The sequence below is a fragment of the Caretta caretta genome, chromosome 1 (assembly GCF_965140235.1).
Source record: "Caretta caretta isolate rCarCar2 chromosome 1, rCarCar1.hap1, whole genome shotgun sequence".
Classification (NCBI taxonomy): domain Eukaryota; kingdom Metazoa; phylum Chordata; order Testudines; family Cheloniidae; genus Caretta; species Caretta caretta.
Window position 1 is genome coordinate 244,297,558 of NC_134206.1, and position 19,292 is coordinate 244,316,849.

At 41.3% G+C, this 19,292-nt stretch overlaps 1 protein-coding gene across 2 annotated transcripts in view; it reads left to right on the top strand.

The window, feature by feature from the left end:
* Positions 1-810: 810 nt before the first annotated feature.
* Positions 811-19,292, top strand: part of KDM5A (lysine demethylase 5A) — a 96,174-nt gene continuing 77,692 nt past the window's right edge. Inside the window, exons 1-7 of one of the 2 annotated variants that reach the window (XM_048829075.2) lie at positions 811-1,415; positions 3,457-3,534; positions 5,178-5,300; positions 7,705-7,875; positions 8,363-8,497; positions 14,764-14,869; positions 16,505-16,593. In XM_048829075.2, the coding sequence (XP_048685032.1) occupies positions 1,248-1,415; positions 3,457-3,534; positions 5,178-5,300; positions 7,705-7,875; positions 8,363-8,497; positions 14,764-14,869; positions 16,505-16,593 (870 nt within the window). In that variant the 5' untranslated portion in view covers positions 811-1,247. The remainder of the gene's footprint in view (positions 1,416-3,456; positions 3,535-5,177; positions 5,301-7,704; positions 7,876-8,362; positions 8,498-14,763; positions 14,870-16,504; positions 16,594-19,292) is intronic. The other variant, XM_048829083.2, reaches the window with a different exon arrangement.

The following is a 19,292-nucleotide window of genomic DNA, read 5'->3' on the forward strand; positions in this document are numbered from 1 at the left end:
CCCTGTCACCCTGGGCAAAGCTGGAACTTGAATCCACAGTCTTGACTCTTCTCCCTCTAGCCAATACTCTTTAGCTTATAGCTAAGAATGACGTATGAGTGGGAACTACTTTGATACCTTTGGTAAGAGGCACAGCATAAGCCAGTCAAGAGTCAAGCAGCACCAAGTGGACCTCACCCCCCACCTTGCAAAACCGAAAGGTGCCTAGAACACCACTGAGACTTCAGGCCCCATTTTGGATCAGTACAATCATCATGGGATAATCCCAAGGAGCAAGAGAAGGTAAAAATCTGAGCAGAGAAATTACTATTGGGGGCAGGAGGCAACTACAGTTGCCAGTTTTGGTTGGACGTATCCCTGGAGGTTCCATCACATGATATAGTCTTTTATACCTGCGGACTCCAGGACAATCCTGGAGGGTTGGCAACCATGGAAGCAACTGTTTTCAACCAGCCTGGGGGCCGCGGGCCCCCTCTCAGCCCGACCGGCCACACTCTGGCTCGAGGAGAAGGGGCCCTGGGACTGAGGTGAGGGAGCGGGGGCGGGGGGGCCGGTAGGAGTCGAGTTCGGGGCGGGGCTCTGGGCGGTACTAGAAGGGAGGGGCTCTGTGGGGGTGATGGGGGCGGGTCAAGTCGCTCCCTTGCATTCGCCCAGACAATGGGGGAAATGGAATGTCGCCACCGGAAGGGAATCCTCCCGTCTCTTCACACATTCCTCCGCGCCGGAAGTGGATGCGGCTGCCGCCGTGGCCGGTCTCAAGGGCAGAGAGCAGACTCTAGAGCGGGGGTGTGTTCGGATCGCTACGCCCGGGCAAGGGTGCGAGGCGGTCGGTTCCGAGCGTCCTCCGGCGGTCAGGGACTTTTTACCAGGTTGTAGGCGGAGGGATACCGTGTCCTTCACTTCCGGCGGAGGGATTTTCTCAGTACACGTAACTTCCGGCCGAGCCAGAGTCAGAGGAGGAGGGGGAAAAAATCCCCCCCCCCCCCGAAGGGGAAACAAAAACAAACGGGAGGAGGCGGCGCCGCCGCGGCGGGTACCTGAGACCCCGGCCTGGCTAGCGAGACTGGGCCCCTCCTCCAGCTTCCTGCCCGGCTGCAGCTGGGGCCCGTAGGATGCGGCTCAGCCCCCGGCCCGGCTGGCCCCGGCTGTGACCCGTCCTCGGTAGCGGAGGAGAAGGAGCCCGTAGCCCCCGCCTGTTCCTGCGGAGCCGGTGCCCACCGCCCCCCCTCCCCCTCCCCAGGGCCGCCATGTCGGGGGGCGGCGGCGGGTCGCGCTACGCGGCGGAGTTCGTGCCCCCGCCCGAGTGCCCAGTATTCGAGCCCAGCTGGGAGGAGTTCAGCGACCCGCTCGGCTTCATCGGCCGGATCCGCGGCCTGGCTGAGAAAACCGGCATCTGCAAGATCCGGCCCCCCAAGGTACCGGGCGGAGGGGGGACTGGTCACGCCCACGAGCAGAGGGGGCTTGAGGTGACCCTGGGGGGGAGACGGGCCCTCAGGGGTCCCGTTTCCTAGGATCTCTCCCTAGTGGGTGTGACAGGCCCCGAGGGCACCTCCCCGCAGCCCCGGGGCTTTGCTCAGCCTCCGGAGGCGGCTCCCGGTTCTCCGGCTTCCTGAGGGCGGGAGCAGCCACGGGCACTCCGGCATTTGCACTGCCGCCTGGGCGAAGCTGGCCTGTGGGTGCCTGACCACCCCACAGGTGATACTTGGGAGCTACTTTCGCCGCTGTGTGCGATGTAAAAAGCAGATGAAGTAACGTTCTCCCCTCCCCCCGGAAAAAAAAAAAACATGGCTGGGGTTTAAAGCCCTTCCGCCTGTGTCGCCTTTCGGGTAGCAGATCAGTAAACTATCGTGTCCGTGTCAGGGACACGCAGTTTCTATGTATTTTTTTTGAGCCTCAGAAACAGAGTTGTGATAAGTCCATGGATGCATTAATACTGGTGTATACTTGTTCTCATTGCTGATGTCAGAAACTTCACTGAGCTCTGTTACTCTTCAAAACATCATTTGTTTGGATCTTAAACTTGCAAAGGTGGCTCAGGTGAAAACTGTAGTTTATTCTTTAGGGGGAAGAAGGATTTTCCATTCTACGATACTACTGTGTATAAACATATTTCTATAACTATCATTAGAACTATCAGTGATCTGTTTGCAAACAGGAAATTTGGTATTTGTGTATTGTAGTTTAAAAAATTAAAGCCTAAAATCTAGGTCAGAGTGGCCAGATTATGCTTGCAGCATTATTTTATGACAGTTTGCCCTGCAGAGGCTTCTGGTAAATGCAGCAGCAGCTTCTCAGTAGAATCTACTTGGAACAATTTCACATTACAACACAATTCTTAAGTGCAGACAAAAATAAATCAACTTTAAAATAGAGTAGCAAAAATAAAAAGATTAAAATGGTTGAGGGAGGAAGGAGAGGAGAACCCACAGAGCTGGTGTAGCAGTGAACTTAATAGTGGCAGAAGCTATTGCTTACATTTTGTGTTCCTCAGGCTTTTTCCTTCTGTTCTCTGTGATTTGCTGGAATCTGCTTAGTTTTCTTTGTGACATGGTGAAAGCTTGACTTCCAGGGAGTTACCCTTTCTAAACTAAGCAGAGTCCTTTGGTTTGATTGTGGAATCCAGGAGATCTGAAGAAACCGGTCAAGATTCTGTCCAGTAAAACAGCTTGTGATTTCTTTGCAGTTGAACTCTTGGTTTTGGCCTTGTGTGGTTGATTAGCAGGTTGCATTGCAGTGATCTTCAAATTGAACAGTCAGGTTCAGTTTAAAATCTGCAGTAATGATTAGATAGAACACTTTACGTTCAGCTTACGTATTCATTATTACATTATTATTATTATTATTATTTATTATTTAATAATAATATTAAATAATATATAATATTATTTATTATTACATTATTCATTACGTATTCTTTATTATATGTCTAGCTCTCTTCATGTCCATATGTGCCAACATCCCTGCCTCAAGCGCTGTAGTTTATTTGAAGTTAGTTGCTTTTATTAGTTAGACTTTGAAATAGCCAGGGTTTACAGACCTTTTTTTAAAAAGTCCTACAAAGTGGTAGCCCTCCATATGGTTCTGTCCTTGAAAGCCTCCACTATGTTCTAACTCAGTCTAAGGTAATATCAATCTAAATATTTTAAGCTATGATATAGTTTATATTTCTACTTTCATGGGCTCTGTATTGAGGCAACTTAATAGCTTTTCCTTACTCCTAACTCAAATATTGGGAGAAGCTCATTAATTATGAAGTTGTTGTGCTTTTCTAAAATGGAAAATTCTCAGGTTAGAATACTAAAAAATCCTTGATTTGCTCTTTCTGTGATCAGCTGATGATTTGCACAGTTTTGAAATTCTCAGGAGACCTTTTTTGCATTTGTGGGAGAAGTTATGATACAATCCTTTTATCAGACACAGTAAAATCTGTCTCTCTCTCTCTCTCTCTCTGTTTAGGACTGGCAGCCTCCATTTGCATGTGAAGTACAAAGTTTTCGTTTTACCCCACGAGTCCAGCGCTTGAATGAACTGGAGGTGAGCTTTTGCACCATTGACATAATTTTGTATTCACACACAAAGCAATATAGGTCTCCTTGCTTGAGTTTTGCATCTTGACTGGTTTCTGGATTGGTAGACTTTAATATCCCACAGACCACATGAGTGCTTACAATTGGCACTAGCAGAGTTTGGATAAAGTAACTCTCAGACTTTGAGATCTGGTTTTTATTTTATTATTCAAAATAATCACAAGAAGTTTTTTATACTAGGCTGAAAACATTTAAAATGAATGCCAAGGACCATGTTGTGTAGTAAGAGTAGCTAGTGTTTAGCCCTCAGAACTCCCCGCTGTTTTTTTCATAAGGTGTTTATTGCTGTTCTTAATCCCCAAATTGCCTAATTTTTAACCACTTTGATAATATCTCTTAAATCTTTAAAACAAAAAAACAGCAAAAACCCCACCACTAATAGTTCATTTTATTGGTCTATCCAGATGGTTAGAGTACTCACCAGGGATGTGGGATACCCCCAGTTCAAGTCCTCCCACCATGTGAGTGGGAGAAGGGATTTGAACAGGGATTGGCCACCTCTCAGCTATGTGCCCTAACCACTGGCCTATAGGATATTCTCCCCCCCTCCCCCCCCAAGCTGCTTGCAAAAAAATACCAACCCAAAAACAATGTAGGTGCCTAATGCCAAAAAGAGTGTTTGCAGCTGAGAATCCCAAACAAATTGAGGTGCCTCTCTGTAGCTGGAATTAGGTGTTGAACTCCTGGAGAGTGGCAGGGCTGAGGACACACCCCTCATCTGGGCATCTACCATTGGCTAGCTTGGGCAAGGAGCCACTCAGTGTTCACTTTTGTGAATACTGTTCTGAAGTGCCTATATTCCTCCATATTTAAGCCTCTCACTGCCAGATGCTGGGACTGCTTGACAGGGGATGGATCACTTGATAATTGCCCTGTTCTGTTCATTCCCTTTGAAGCATCTGGCACTGGCCATAATTGGAAGATGGTACTGGGGTAAGTGGACCACTGACCCAGAATGGCGTTCTTATGTACGTACTTGTTGTATGGGAAGTCTGAGTATCTAACCCAGGCTTTGTGAATCCCAGTGATTTTCTAGACACCTGAAAGTTAGGCGAGGTGATGCTGAGCATCACCATGCTCAGATTCTTTTGTGAATCTAGCCTTATTTGTGTCTGAGGTTTGTGAGTGCGTCTCCTTGTGCAACAAGAACCACTGAGCGCTCCAAAAATGCTCCAGGAGACCTTGCATAGTCCAAGGCATGTAGTAGCTTTGCTGTTCCTAAAATTTTTGTAATATTAACAAATAATAGATGACCTTACATTCCTGCCTAGAATGTATGTATGTTTGGTTTTTTTCATGAGCTTACATCTTGGCTTTAAAAAGAGAAAATTGTTCTGGATAGGAAATTGGCTCATAAGTTATCCACAAGAGTGCATATTTTAAAACAAAAGTTTATGAAGGTTTTCTTCATTATTGACATTTCTGCCTCCCGTTGTTTTACAGGGAAAATTAATAGTAAATTGTCACATTCGTAGTTACTTTATAAACATGTAAATAGTGTTTCCTTTGATTCATTTCTGTCTTGATTCTAGGCATTTCTTTCATGTCTGACTAGGTTCAGACCCATCTGTATTCTTGTTGTGATTATAGGCAATGACCAGAGTGAAACTGGACTTCTTGGATCAGTTAGCAAAATTTTGGGAACTTCAAGGTTCCACTTTAAAAATTCCTGTGGTGGAGAGAAAAATCTTGGATCTGTATTCTCTGAGCAAGGTGAGTAAGATTCTTCGGGGAAGCAGGGACTACCTGGGGTGATGGTAGCGGTTTTGTGCAGATTTTGCACTGGATATACCATGAAAACAAGGAGATACTTAAAATATTTGTAATCGGAATGATTACAAGGAAATGGCAATTACATTTGTGTTTGTGGCTCAGTATGCAATATGAAAGCCCTGGAAAATTAACCAGTAACTTTGCTGGCCAGTTCTTCTCTTTGCTGCTCTCTACACATTTTAGGGCAGAACTGTAGGAGTGTAGAGCTCTTTGCAAGACTAAGGGCATGTCTACACTTGGAAATTTACCAAAATAGCTACTCTGGAATAGTTATTTCGTAGGGGGCAGTGTGTGACAGCACAATAGGTGCCAGCCCTGAGTGGGAAGGAGAGCCTAGAACAGCTATGTTGGTATAAGCCCCCATGTGAGATACTTTGGAGTAAGAGTGCCTTTTTCCAGTTTAGCTGCTAAAAGTAGTATTTTGCTGATATAAACTGCATCTATACAAGAAGGGTTTTGCCTACATAGCTGTAGCAGCAAACCTTTTTGAGTGTAGATTAGGCCTACGAATGCGTGGTGGTACGAGCACTGCTAGATCAAAGCCAGTTTCCACTTACTCATCAAAATGTGCTTGTCTCAGGTGAGTGGAAATGTGTAGAGTGTGCAGTAGAGTAAGTGGTGTTGGAACAATTTGTAGAGTGAGGGTGCTGAAAGCCATTGAACAAAACTTGTAAACCCTGTATACTTGTAAACAAAACTACTTAAAGCTGGGGGTGCTGCTGCATTCCTAGTTCTGGCACCCTTGAGTAGGGTACATTGCTTTAAAAGATTATGCTTTAGAAGAATTTGTTTTTCATAGACAGCCTTATGGGCAATGTGTATGTTAACTTTGCTTAACTGTCTTTGGAAAGCATTGAAGGTTTATTTCCATGTCTGCCCTGGTTTGTTAGGAAATGATACAATAGTCTTTGCATAATGCCAATGGGAATGATATTTGGGATACTGGCATGAATTAGAGCAGGGACCTCAGTTCTGTATGAGTTAATACTTTAGTTGTCTAACTAGTTGATAGCACAAATTACTTGCTTTGTTTAGTGGAAACTCACTGCAAAGATAGTTTTTATTTTGTTAGTATCTAGGTAATTGGCCATCATTGTTCAGAATGGGGGGGTATAAACTTTGGTTGCTTTCACTATGTTGCTCATCTTATAGAGTGAGTCACAGCTTCATTCACTCATTATGGGCACTCCATAAAGCTTGGTTATGCTAAGCTAAGGTGTAATCATAGCTTTACCTAATGGATTCTCTAATTACTTTTAAAACTGAACTGGAGAATACCTTGTAATGTGAAAAAACAAAGGAAATAGAGGAAAGTGTGATTTTAATTGTTACTTGTGTTAACGATTATAAAAACTGACAACTTAAAATCTAAATGACTTTTCACTTAGGCTTTTGCACTTCACTCAGTTTAGAAGCTAAATTGATAATGTTTTCACTTTTTAGTTCCACTGCAGTAATTATGCTTTGGTGTTTGCCTTTCCATCAGTCCCTGCAGAGTTAGGCATATAACTTGGGCTCTTTGAGGAGGAAAGAAGTTTACCACCAAACTGAAGAGGTGTAGAAATGTTAAGAATCTTTACAAAATGTAAATGAAACCAGGATATGTCTATTTTGGTTTTAAACTGTTTCTCAGTGACTCTTAAAAGGGTGGGGAGAGAATAGAAATGTGGTCAGTGTTCAGAGGAAGCAGCTCCTGTGACCTTCATTTGGAGACAAATGGACTGTTTTTCAGGTTAAATAAATTAGTCCTATGTAGCCAAAGAGGACTTTGTATGTGAACTGATAGACTCAATGGCTATTGAAATAGTATGGGTGCAGCAGTACTGATCTAGTTGGAAGGAGAAGTCAGTGTCTCCACTTCTGACAGTAGTTTCTGTTTCATCCAGGGTTCTCTCTTGAGAATTTTGTAATTCTGGAGTCCTGAGCTTCAATGCTTCCTTCTATATTGGGTCTGTTAGAATTGACTCCGCTTCTGGCCAGACTCTTGTGTTTTTCATCAGACTGCACATCTGATGAGAGCTGACTTTTTTTATTTTGTTCTGACAGTGGGTTTGTATTCTTTCCAACACGTCGGAGAAGCACTGCTTGTTCGTCTCTTTCGTATACACTTTTTATTTATTTCTGAGCAATGGGGCTGTAATAAAAGCATCAGGTGACTGAGACATGTATGTGTTTGTTAAAGTACTGCCCCTGCAGGAAAAATCTCCATATCATAACTATGGATCTCTGAGTTTCACGGAACCTTTGAAGGTTTGGTTTGTATAGTCATGTATGATTCATACAGAATGGTTGGAAGAACTCAAAGTTCCTTAAAAAAGTTTCTAAAAAAAATGTTTTGTTTCAGATTGTTGCCAGCAAAGGAGGCTTTGAGGTGGTCACTAAAGAGAAGAAATGGTCCAAAGTGGCTAGTCGACTAGGCTACCTGCCAGGAAAAGGCACTGGATCACTGCTGAAGTCTCACTATGAACGGATACTGTACCCCTATGAACTCTTCCAGTCTGGGGTTACCCTTATGGTGAGAGACTTGTTCCCTTCCATGGTAGAAAGATGGGACCCAAACTGCGTCAGTTTATTGCTGTATACTAAACTGTCACATGTGGCTCTGTGCTCCTGAAAGCAGAAAGTACTTTCATCAAACCAGCACCTGTTCACATTTGGAAAAATAGAATTAGAAGTTGCATTGTGATCTGGAGTAGTGATTATACTTTTAGGTTTCTTCGATAGGTGAGAGATCAGTTTTGTCAGGAATGGGATACAGGGCAAAGAGTGATGTACCTGTTTGGGAAGGTGTCTTTATTACTCTTTGTTAGGAAGCTGTCAAGATTCAATCTTCTTATTTCAGGGTGCATGCAGTGATTTATCTCTTGTCCAAATGGCATGTCCACTGCAGTATGACTTCACCAGTAGCCCTATTCCTCAACAAACAGGATGATTCACAGACCGTAGAGAGTCTGATCCCCTGATCAATCAACCCAGTGTCCTTCTGTGCTCTGATCCTTTAGGGCATCCAAAAGCCAAACTTGGACCTTAAGGAAAAAGTGGAGGCAGAGGACCTCGGCTCTGATGCCCAGGCTTCCCCAAAGCAGGGCACAAGAATGAACGTTGTGCTGAAGAGAACCAGACGCATCAAATCCCAGGTACCCACATTACTTGGCCACTACAGACAGAGTGCATTTATTCTTTGCACCAGTGCAATAGCCTTTGTCTGGCCGTGGGAGCCCACGCAAATGTGCCACAAGGAAGCAGTCCTTTTTTTAAACTCCAGAGATATGTATCTCTTAGGCCTGGTCTATTCGCAGAAATCATATCAACTTAACTAAAGTTTGGTTTTGTAAACAGATATAGTTAAACTATTTTCAACTGGCTTATATTGTGTTTGTTTGCATCAGTGAATGCACCAATGCAAACTAAATGGATATAAGCTAGTTGTAAACTGATGTAAAAGTGTGTGGAAGTGGAGCTTGCATCCATTTAACTAAACTTTGTTTTTAGACTCACCTTTATTTAAGCAGATGTAAGCTTGTGTGCAGACAAGGCATTACAGGCAGTGGAAAACTGTGGAAATGGGACCAATTATCACAAGATTGACTGGCAGTTTTTTGTGAAGAGCTTGCAGTGGGGAGGGAAAATGCAGAGTGATGCCTGGGAAATCTGTTCCCGTTCCATAGCTTTTCTCCTGAAAATAAGCAGTCTCTTTTGTGTGGGTTAAGGCTATTATTGCTACAGCAACATCTGATATTTTACTAGGCAATATTGAAATTTCACAAGGACCACCAGTAACTTTCCCTTCAAACTGAAACAGCATCATTTTACATGTCGGTACATCAAAAAAGACCTTGAAGTCTTGGCCTGATTTTCCCTCTCTTTATTTCTTTCCCTGCAGTCTTGTTTAAGCAGGCCATCTCTGTTTCTGATAAAATAACATGCTCATTATAAAAAGAGAATCTCTGAAAGTTTTTGGACTGGGTCCATGTGGCACGAACTAGTGGCTTCTTGCTGGCCAGTCAGTGGGACGTGGCTGAAAGCTGGGTTTTAATTTAATCTTTTTTTACTATTTGCACCATGCCATTCTGGACGTATTTTAAGCACACTGAAATTTCTTTTCCATATCTAATACTATCAAAAACGTGTCTTTTTCCAAAGTGCACATCTCATGCCACTCGGGCTTCCCTTCACTTTTGCTGAGTATCCCTCAGCTTTAGTAAATAGTATGTTTTGTTTCTCTTAGATTATGGTTCATTTAGACAGGGTTGTCTTTTATCTGATATCACTTTTTGGCAGACTTACTACATTTATTTGTATAATGTAACCATATACAAAAACATCATATCAGTAGTACTAGGCTGTGATCATGTGAGATCTCTCAAACTATGTTGTCTTGGGTATGGTCAGTACATGGATGGGAGATACCCACCCAAGAAAAATCCAGCATGCTACAGGAACTGCTGCTCCTCACTAAGTATGTGGAACTCTTCTGAGCTGGTATTGAGCCATTGTCTAGGGGGCACTGTGCTATTGTGTCTTTTTCAGATGAGATATAAGAGACCCTACATCATTAAGATCTCATCGCTCTTTTTACAAGACTGCTTTCAGTAGTTTCAGTAAAACAATGGTATTCCTCACTCTCCCTTCTAAAAACTGTTCATAGTGTTCCTGGTACAGAACAGCTGCTGCATTTCATTGGTGGGTGAGTTATCTTCACACATGTAGTCTGCAAAGCTCATTATTGTTGACATATACAAAAATGTCTTATAAAATCTAAGCATGCTTTCAATTATTTTAGCACTTAACAAAAGAAATGAATTCTCCAACCCCTGAGAAACTCAGCTCACTCACTTCACTTAATCAGGAAAAGCCTAAATATTTTTGATACATTCAGAAGGTCTAATAAACTTGTTGGACTTACTGGGGAACTGAATTCAAAGCAGAGACGTGTCCCTTATTCTCCTGTTGAGAATGCCCTGCTGCTACCCGCAAATAGCATGACTGCAAATCTAGGGACGGTTTGCAAAATGTTCCAGGTTCAGTTGCAGGGCAGGTGCTTATGGAGACAGGAATCCAAACCACCTAGCCCTTTTTAGATTAAAGTGAACATCTTGATTTGTATCTAAACCAGCTGTGGAGCCCCTAGAACCCACATGTTTAATATGCCTCAGATGTGAATATCCATCAGATAAACATGCTCCTGTATTCTGCATCAGATGAAGATTACCTATGTAGAGTATGTTGCCAGTAATCCAACTGAAGGTAACAGTTATGGCTAACTGTGGTGATCTCTGTATCTGAGAAGAGTTTCTAAGTGGGAGGCAATATTACATTTTAAAAAGCAGAGAAAGTACTGTGGACCTATTACTTACAGATCAATTAGTTAAGAATGAGAATAGCAACAGTTTGGAACTAGTGACTGCAAGTTACTTGAATTAAGTATGGTACTGCTGCATTTGTGAAACAAAGGTACTAGATTTCAGGAAAGCCAGATTTTAAGAAATGTAATAGAGATGCGAGAGAAGGATATATTAAAATTCTCCATTGTAAAAGAAGGTCGGGAATCTTTAGATTCTATAATTAAACCACAACTGGCTACAAACCCTCTGAAAAATAACTGAAAGAACAAGAAGAGGAATATTGAGAAGTCTTTCCAAAACCAAAGATCTGGTTTAACCAGTCCTATTCTTTTTCCCATTACCGCAAAATAAAACTCTTGTAAATGGGAATGGTGGGGAAGGCAAGCAATAACTTAGTAAAGGGGTGCCAGGAAAGGAAGAAAAGTAAAAAAAAAAAAAAAAAAAAAAAAAAAAAGATGAACACTAGAAAATAAGGATGACTTTACAAATGTTGGAAAGCAGGTCACTTATTAAATGAGTTTCAGAGTAGTAGCCGTGTTAGTCTGTATTCGCAAAAAGAAAAGGAGTACTTGTGGCACCTTAGAGACTAACCAATTTATTTGAGCATAAGTTTTCGTGAGCTACATGCATCCGATGAAGTGAGCTGTAGCTCACGAAAGCTTATGCTCAAATAAATTGGTTAGTGTCTAAGGTGCCCCAAGTACTCCTTTTCTTTTAGAACAGGAGTGATATTAATCACTGAAAAATGGCTTAGATACATTTTTCTTTTACTACTTACTTTAATAATTTTAAGGGAAATATTGTTTAAAAATAAAGAGCAGATTAGGAATACTGGAAAATATGGAGTAAAGACAAATAAGACATAAGGATGCATCCTTGGCTGTTAAGGGATTAGACTAATGAGCTTACTGAACTGCTGATAATTTATTTCTAAAAAAATCATTGTACTGGAAGGAAAGAGAAGCCAATGTTGCTCTAATCTTTTAAAAGATGTTATATTAAAGTGATACCAACAACTTCAAATCTAGAGAAGTTTTTAGAAGAGTTAAAAGTTCCTGGCAACACATCTGCCCTGAGTTCCCTTACCAATTTTTGTGGTTTGACAATCACACTTCACTATTTTGAAAACATTTTTGTGTTAGTGTGGGAGATAATTGCGGTGGAAACTGTTCAAAGAAACAATTTAACTTACTATATAAAAAGTGTTGGGAATGCACAAAGCAATAAAATAAGTTTTGTTCTCAGTTACACTAATCTTAGGTGCTACTTGTTATAATAATAATAGAAGGTTAAAAATATCTCATAGAAGTGACTTTTCAAGTTGATGGTGTCCCTTGAAAGGATGAGGTACTTAAACCCATAATTGCACTGTAAAAGTGGCATGAGACTTTTCCCATCCTATCCCTTTAATTCCATGCTTTCACAATTTTGAGTTGGGAGGTGTCTTGATGCAACCTTAAGTGTCACTAAATGAAGTGTGGGTTTTAATAATCTTGAATGTTTTTGATATTCATAGGTTAGTCTGTTTGTGAACAAGTGCTATTTGTTTTATAGGCATTTATTAGATAGAATTTTTTTTGGTTGGTTCCCTTCTGGTTACATAACTTGTGCTTTTGATACATGTGGTGTTCCATTTACCTGATGAGAGGAATTAGTGGTTATAGATTGTGAAGCAATCATTACCTTTCATTACCTTTTAAATCATTACTAATCATTACCTTTTAAAATATGTTTACTTAGAAGTATAATGGAATTAGAAGGACTAAGAATTGAGAAACATGGTTTTTATATTTAAAAAAAAAAGGCAGGAAAGCTTGATTTAATTTTTATAATTCTATCAAAAAGCAATGTGAGAAGAGAACTTGATAGATGTAATGTCTGGATTTTAGTAAAGAATGATAGTCAAGTTAATTTTTCAAATGAAAGTAAGGATTGGGATTACGACAGGCAAATGGACTAAAAATTGCGTGAAAATCTGTAAATAAACAGTGAAGATTTAATGAGAACATTGTGTTTGGGGGAAGGAGGTAATCTGATACCACTGGGATCTCTCATAAATCCCATTTTATCTGTTTTCATTAATCATATGGAGTAGTGGGAAAACAGTGTTCCCATAAAATTAAAGGGACGCTGACTTGAAAAATCACATTCGTCTGAATGGTGTACCTATATACTAAAATATTTTATTGCTATGTTTTGGTTTATATGCTTTGTACATTCTCATGGACATCAAGATCAGTGACACCATTGTCCAATGTCAGTCAGTTTTTCACTTGCTAGAAAGATTTCTATGAACATAAAGAGGTGAACAGAAATACCCTTTAAAATGTAAGTAATTAAAAAAATCAGGACATATTGGAGTGCTGTATCAAACTGTATTTTAAAGTCAGTTTTTAAAAATACAGGTTGATAGTGTCCCTTTAAATTATGAGTGGGAACATTACCATTACCAGTGGGAACAGAGGCATAACACAGATGATCTACCGGATATTTGAACATGAATAGAAAATAACTGATATTCAGAATGGAAAGTTGCAAGTTAATATACTGGCTGACAAAACGAGACCAAACACAGAATCCAGTTGGAGGGAAAATCTGGACAGCACTAGTGCTAAACAAAAACCAAAAAAAAAACCCTATGGTGACTAGCAAATGAGACTTGTGTTTCAGTCCATTTTGGCAGCCAACTAAAAGAACAAACATGAAAATTTGACATGAATACTTGGAAATTATATTCTCTGTTTATAGCATTATTGTCATTGCACATGGGGTTTCTCGTTCAGTTTTGAGCACAGCTTACCAGAAAGCTTTTTTTTTTTTGACGTCACCAAGGATTGTGATAGGTGCCTCGCAGTACCAGCAGAGACCTGATTCATGCCCCCAAGGAGCTAACAAACTTATCTCAGACGTAATACAAGAAGAGTAAAAAGTTTGTAAAGGGGAGCAGGAGAAGGAAGGGCAGGCTAACATCAGTAAGATAGTGCAGTTTCTCAGTGAGCATTAGTGGGCAACATGATGGGTTAAAAATGTTTTAGTTGGCTGGCTTGAAGGCTTTGTAGGAGCAGCAGGTCTTTAGGAGGGACTTGAATGAAGAAAAGGTAGTTGCCTGGTGTACCAGCTCAGGAAGGACATTCCAAGGGTAGGCAGTAGTATAAAAGAAAGTTTTTGGATAAAGTGAGAGAGTTTTTGAGAAGTAAGTGGACAGAAGATGTATTGAGGTTCTCATCTCTGGTGGAGTGGAGGTAATGATGGAATAAAACAAGGTTGGATAAGCCTATATTACCTATTGCAATGGAATCTGGGTTCATGACTAGGACTCCTAGGGACTATGGTAATACAAAAATAATGAGGCTCCGTTAGTTATGGAGGACTGTGAATGAATGGACAGGAAGGGACAAAACATTAGAAGAGAACATCCCTGCATTGTCAGGGGGATGGCCTGGATGACCTAATAAGTATTTTCCATTGCTTAATTCATATGATTTGAAGCGCACCATGTGTAGGTAGGGGCTGTGGGGAATAGTAAATCTGCCACTGCATCTGAAAATCCAAGCCCAGACAAGGATTCAAGAAGACCTATGAAGTGTGAACATCATTAATAGTTTGTGGATATATCCACTCACTCTAGGGAGCAGATGAAAGGTGCAACATAAATAATGTATTTATTAATATCAAACTTTTCCTGTTCCATAGTAACTTGGAAAGTGTTGCATTGATGTTTGCTTGTTTTTGCCAGAAGTCAAACCTAGTCCTCCGTGATAACTTGTTGTATAGATTGACCTTTGTAACAAAACTTTTTAATGCTAAACGTGGAGACATCTGTTTGGAGAATTGGAAGGGAAGTTCCAGTCTGTGTTTCATTGCATTCCCATTCTTGCGTTTGGATACTGGGTTTGGGGATGAAAAGTCAGGCCTTCCATCTTCTATGGGTAAAGCAGATATTGTGAGCGTGAATGGGGCAATGAGAGGAAGAGAGTAGAGATACAAGTGTACAGTGAGTAGTGGAGACCTGGAAGGTAAATGCTGATGATGGTGTGCTGATCTGGTCTTGTTTTCAGGCAGAGGCAGGAGAGATGAGTAGAAATACTGAGCTGAAGAAGCTGCAGATCTTTGGAGCTGGACCCAAGATGGTGGGACTGGCATTGGGAGCAAAGGATAAAGAAGGTAAATAAGCCTCTGGTTTATCCTGTGGGAAGGACTCTGAAACAGTCTTTTGAACCAAACCTCGCTGCTCTCTCTGGAGACAAGTGGGAAGAGGTCAAAATGAGCCACTATGACGGGAAAAAGTTAAACATTTTGGGATTTAATTCATGGGGAGGCTGACAGAACTCATGGTGGCTAACCACATTGGCTGGACTCTTAATTTGATCGTCATATTTCTTTATTTAGGAACCATACTGTACCAGTTGAGAATTACTGGACTTGAAAAAACACCAGTCATGCTAGATAAGCGCACAAATTGTAAGGTTTCAAAGTAGCAGTCGTGTTAGTCCATATTCGCAAAAAGAAAAGGAGTACTTGTGGCACCTTAGAGACTAACCAATTTATTTGAGCATAAGCTTTCGTGAGCTACATGCATCCGATGAAGTGAGCTGTAACTCACGAAAGCTTATGCTCAGATAATTTTGTTAGTCTCTAAGGTGCCACAAGTACTCCTTTTCTTTTTGCAAATTATAAGGGTAATCCACTTTGTTTCATGATGTACCTGGATCTCCTGTAAAGATCAGCAAGGGAGGGTTTGCCCTTCCCCAGTCATATACAGCTTGATACAACTGGCAGTTTACTTCTGGGGGAATTCTGTGCCTAAAAATTGTGCACACAACATTTTAAAATTCTGCATATTTTATTTGTCAAAATAACACAATATAATCACTCCAGTTTCAATTATTTGGTAACTTGTTTCAAAATACCTGTCAACAAGTATGTCGTCAATACAGACAACAGCAAAAAAGACTCTCCCAGGAGTAGAGAGTTAAAAAAACCCCTACAACAACCCAGTTCCAGTTGGGAGGTGCTGGAGGCGGGCTGTTTGGGGCCTCCAGAACCCAGACACCTGGACTCCCAGAGCCCAGCTGCGGGGCACCCCCTGGCCCAGACACCCACACCCTCTTCTACCCAGAGCTGAGTCACAGGGCATCTCACTCCCCCTCAGAGCCCAGCCACAGGGCACCCTCTGGATCAGACACCCATACACCCCTCCCCCTGGGGCAGCCCCCGGCCCAGACACCAGTCCGCCATTCCCCACAGATCTCGGCCATGGGGCAGCCTCTGGACACCAGGTCCGCTCTCCTCCTCTTCCCCCCACACCGCACAGAGCTCAGCTGTGGGGCAGCCCCCAGCTCACACACCAGCACCCTCTTTACTCCTCCCAACTTCTTTACTGTCCTGCCGGCGGACATGGTGTGGTGCAGCCCTGCCCTTCCTTGCCCTTTGCCAGAGCTGGCTGAGTCTCTCAGGTCCTCTCCTGTCCCAGGATCCAAGAGCGTGTAGCCTCAAGCCCTGCCAGGCTGGGCACTCCGCTCACTGCGAGTTGGGCTCTGCAGGATCCAACGACCCCTAGTGGCGGCCAGAAGTTCTGTTTGGGAAACAATTCTGTGAAATTCTGCAGTTTGCAGGGGTGCAGAATTCTCCCAGGAGTACACTGGTCAGGTACACCAAAGAGTTCTGGCTTTCTCTACAGCACTAAGTAGTATTGCTGCCAAAGGCAGGGTACCAGGCTGGACTTGACATGATCCTTGTATGTTGGCTCTTTCTTTACGCTGTATTAATGAAATATATGTGACTTTATTTTACTTCAAGACGAGGTCTCTCGAAGACGCAAAGGTACCAAGTCAGAAGCGTTTGGCATGCAGATGAGGCAGCGCAAAGGGACAATTTCTGTCAACTTCGTAAGTGTGATTTCTTTGCTCTGGAGCACATGAGGAAATGAAGCTTGGGTTACTTTCTGATTTATTTGTGCCGTTGGGAAAATAGGGCACTGTAACAGATATTAGATTATCTGCTGTATGGTGAGAATTTGAATTAATCACAGGAAAAACATTCCATTTTAGGTTGCGATTCTACCTTAATTTGTCAGAAAAGAAGGGTATTCTATCCTGAAGAGGCTGGCCCGAGACTCAGGAGATCTAACTTAAATTCTCTCCTCTGCCACAGATGTTCTGTATGATCTTGGGCAAATTGGTTTGTGTCTCTGTGCTTCAGTTCTCCAACTGCAAAATGGAAATAGCCGTACTCTCCTTCCTCAGTGATATTATAAGAAAAAATACATTAGATTGTGAATATACCACAGTAATGGATACCATATGAGTATCTAAGATAGTCTAAACCAGTGCTTCTCAACCTTTTTGGTACAAGGGACTGGCTTGCTGCTGTCCTAAGCTATGTCAGGGAAATATCTGGAACCAGCGCCAGTCCACAGGCTGGTCGTTGAGAAACACTGGTTTAAATTACTGAAAACAGGACTGAAAACTGCTTTTTTGAGATGAAACGTCTCATTTTTGTTAGTCTACAGGGAGAAAAATAAAGGGAAGAAATAAAATCAGTGTAGCTGTTTGATACTTGAGCATGGAAAAACAGCGTATAGTTTCTTTTATTTTATTGGATAACTCAAATGGCGTTATTTAAACTGTCATACTTGGTATGTGTACACAATCCTGAATAAGGATTAGTACTTCTAACATGTCTAAATAAATTAAGTTCTGCACACTTCAAAAACAGCATACTGAGCATGCAGAATGCATTATTTTTCCTTAGCTTCAGAAAGTCTTCCCAAAGCTTGTTGTGGTTATTTGAAACATTAGTTATTCCCAGTTCAAGGAAGGGCTGTGGGACCTTTAACAAAAACTCAAATGAAATCTTTTAGATGAAGAAATGGCTTCTGAGTTAATTTATGGGGGTCATAAATTGCAATTTAAAGCAGCAGCAGCTAGGTGCTTGGAAGCAGATGGTGTTACCAGTGTGAATAGGTCTGAGCTTGTCTCACTTTCAAAACTAAAAGAACTGGATCCCTTTAGTACTTAGATGAGTTACTTGCTGAGAGTACATGATATTTCTAGGCTTGCTGTTTCTCCATGACAAGAATGGCTGCTATTAGTGATTTTCATTTTTTACATAAGAAAATTTTTACAATAAAATCTTATCTAGTCAGTTTTCACTTATAAGGACACCTGATTTTTGATTCCTGTTTGTGTTATCTCACACTTGTGGGTGGGGTTCAAATAAGGTAGCAATAAAAGCAGAAGCTTGCAGCTATATTGCCTTGGCTGTGGTCTTGTAAAACCAATATAAATGAATTCTGTTTGGGTATGGATAGTAGTTGAATGAGAGACCTTCAAGGAGGTAAGTCTCTGAAATGTACATGTCCTGTACGTCAGTCTATAGTTGTCGTCTGAAGAATATACTACTATAGTTTTGGTTGTCCTCCTTCCCTACCCATTTATTATTTTACCTTTGTGTAAAATGGTAATTCTGTGCAAAAAATGCATAAATGCAAAAACATTGAGGATTTAATTGCACAAAAGTCACAAGATTTATTTGAGAGTCCCACAGCAACCATAAATATGCTTTTGTGTGTTGGCTTTACAGTATGGCTTTGATATTTAATCACACGTTAACTGTGCTGTAATACAAAATGTTGCACGTGTGTATTGAAGATGATGGAAAAAGGGCAGTGCTGTAGGATCATAGTATTGCTTGGTGGGAGTTGCTATAGTAAATGTTGCAAAACAGTTTCAATTGTAATCCCCTATTTCTACACACTTTGTTTCTGAAAGTAACCTGTTTGGCTGATGCCTTCCATCAAGAGCCTCTGCCATATCAGTTTTCTTGAGTTTGTTTGAGATGGTGTATTTTTCCTCCCCTCCTTCTGTGTTTAAAAAATAAATAAAACACCACAACAAAAAACCCATCACACTTTTAGACATTGTTAGGACACAAATAGCTTAAGTTTGAAACTTGGCCTGGATGTGATCTTCCATGAGGACTAGTGTTTTCACTAAATCTGGAAAACGGTGGACTTTTGCAGAATTCTGACCATTTGAAAATTTCCCATCAAGCATATGTAATTGAAAACTATGAGATTTTAAGGAGCATTGCATGCTTGCACACCTAGGGTGTGCATCCTCTCCTAAACAGGATGGAATATCAGTAGGGCTTTGCCTTACGTGATACATTCCTGTTGTGTTTCAGTCACTTAAAAGACTTGATGTTGTAGTGACAGCCTGACTTACTTAAAACTACTGTCATCCTGTCTTGCTTTTTAGGCTACATAATAAAAAGATACAATCTGGGTTGTCTTTCATCTGTTGGGAATAATGGGGGAATTTGGATCAAGTAATGTATTACATTTGAGTGTTCTAGTAACTGATTAAATGTAAAATTATTCTTCAGATACAGCAGGTGAGTAATGGACTAATGTATTTTGATTGTATCACAGCTCAGATTTATAAAACAAACATTTTAGGGACTTCAGCTATTTTTCTCCCTAAAATATACTCATCTTTACGGATCCTGGAGCTATATTTCTGTGACAAGCTCTAGCAGGAGGGAATTTGTGACCTTGATTGTGCAGTAATTTCCTTGGTTTTTG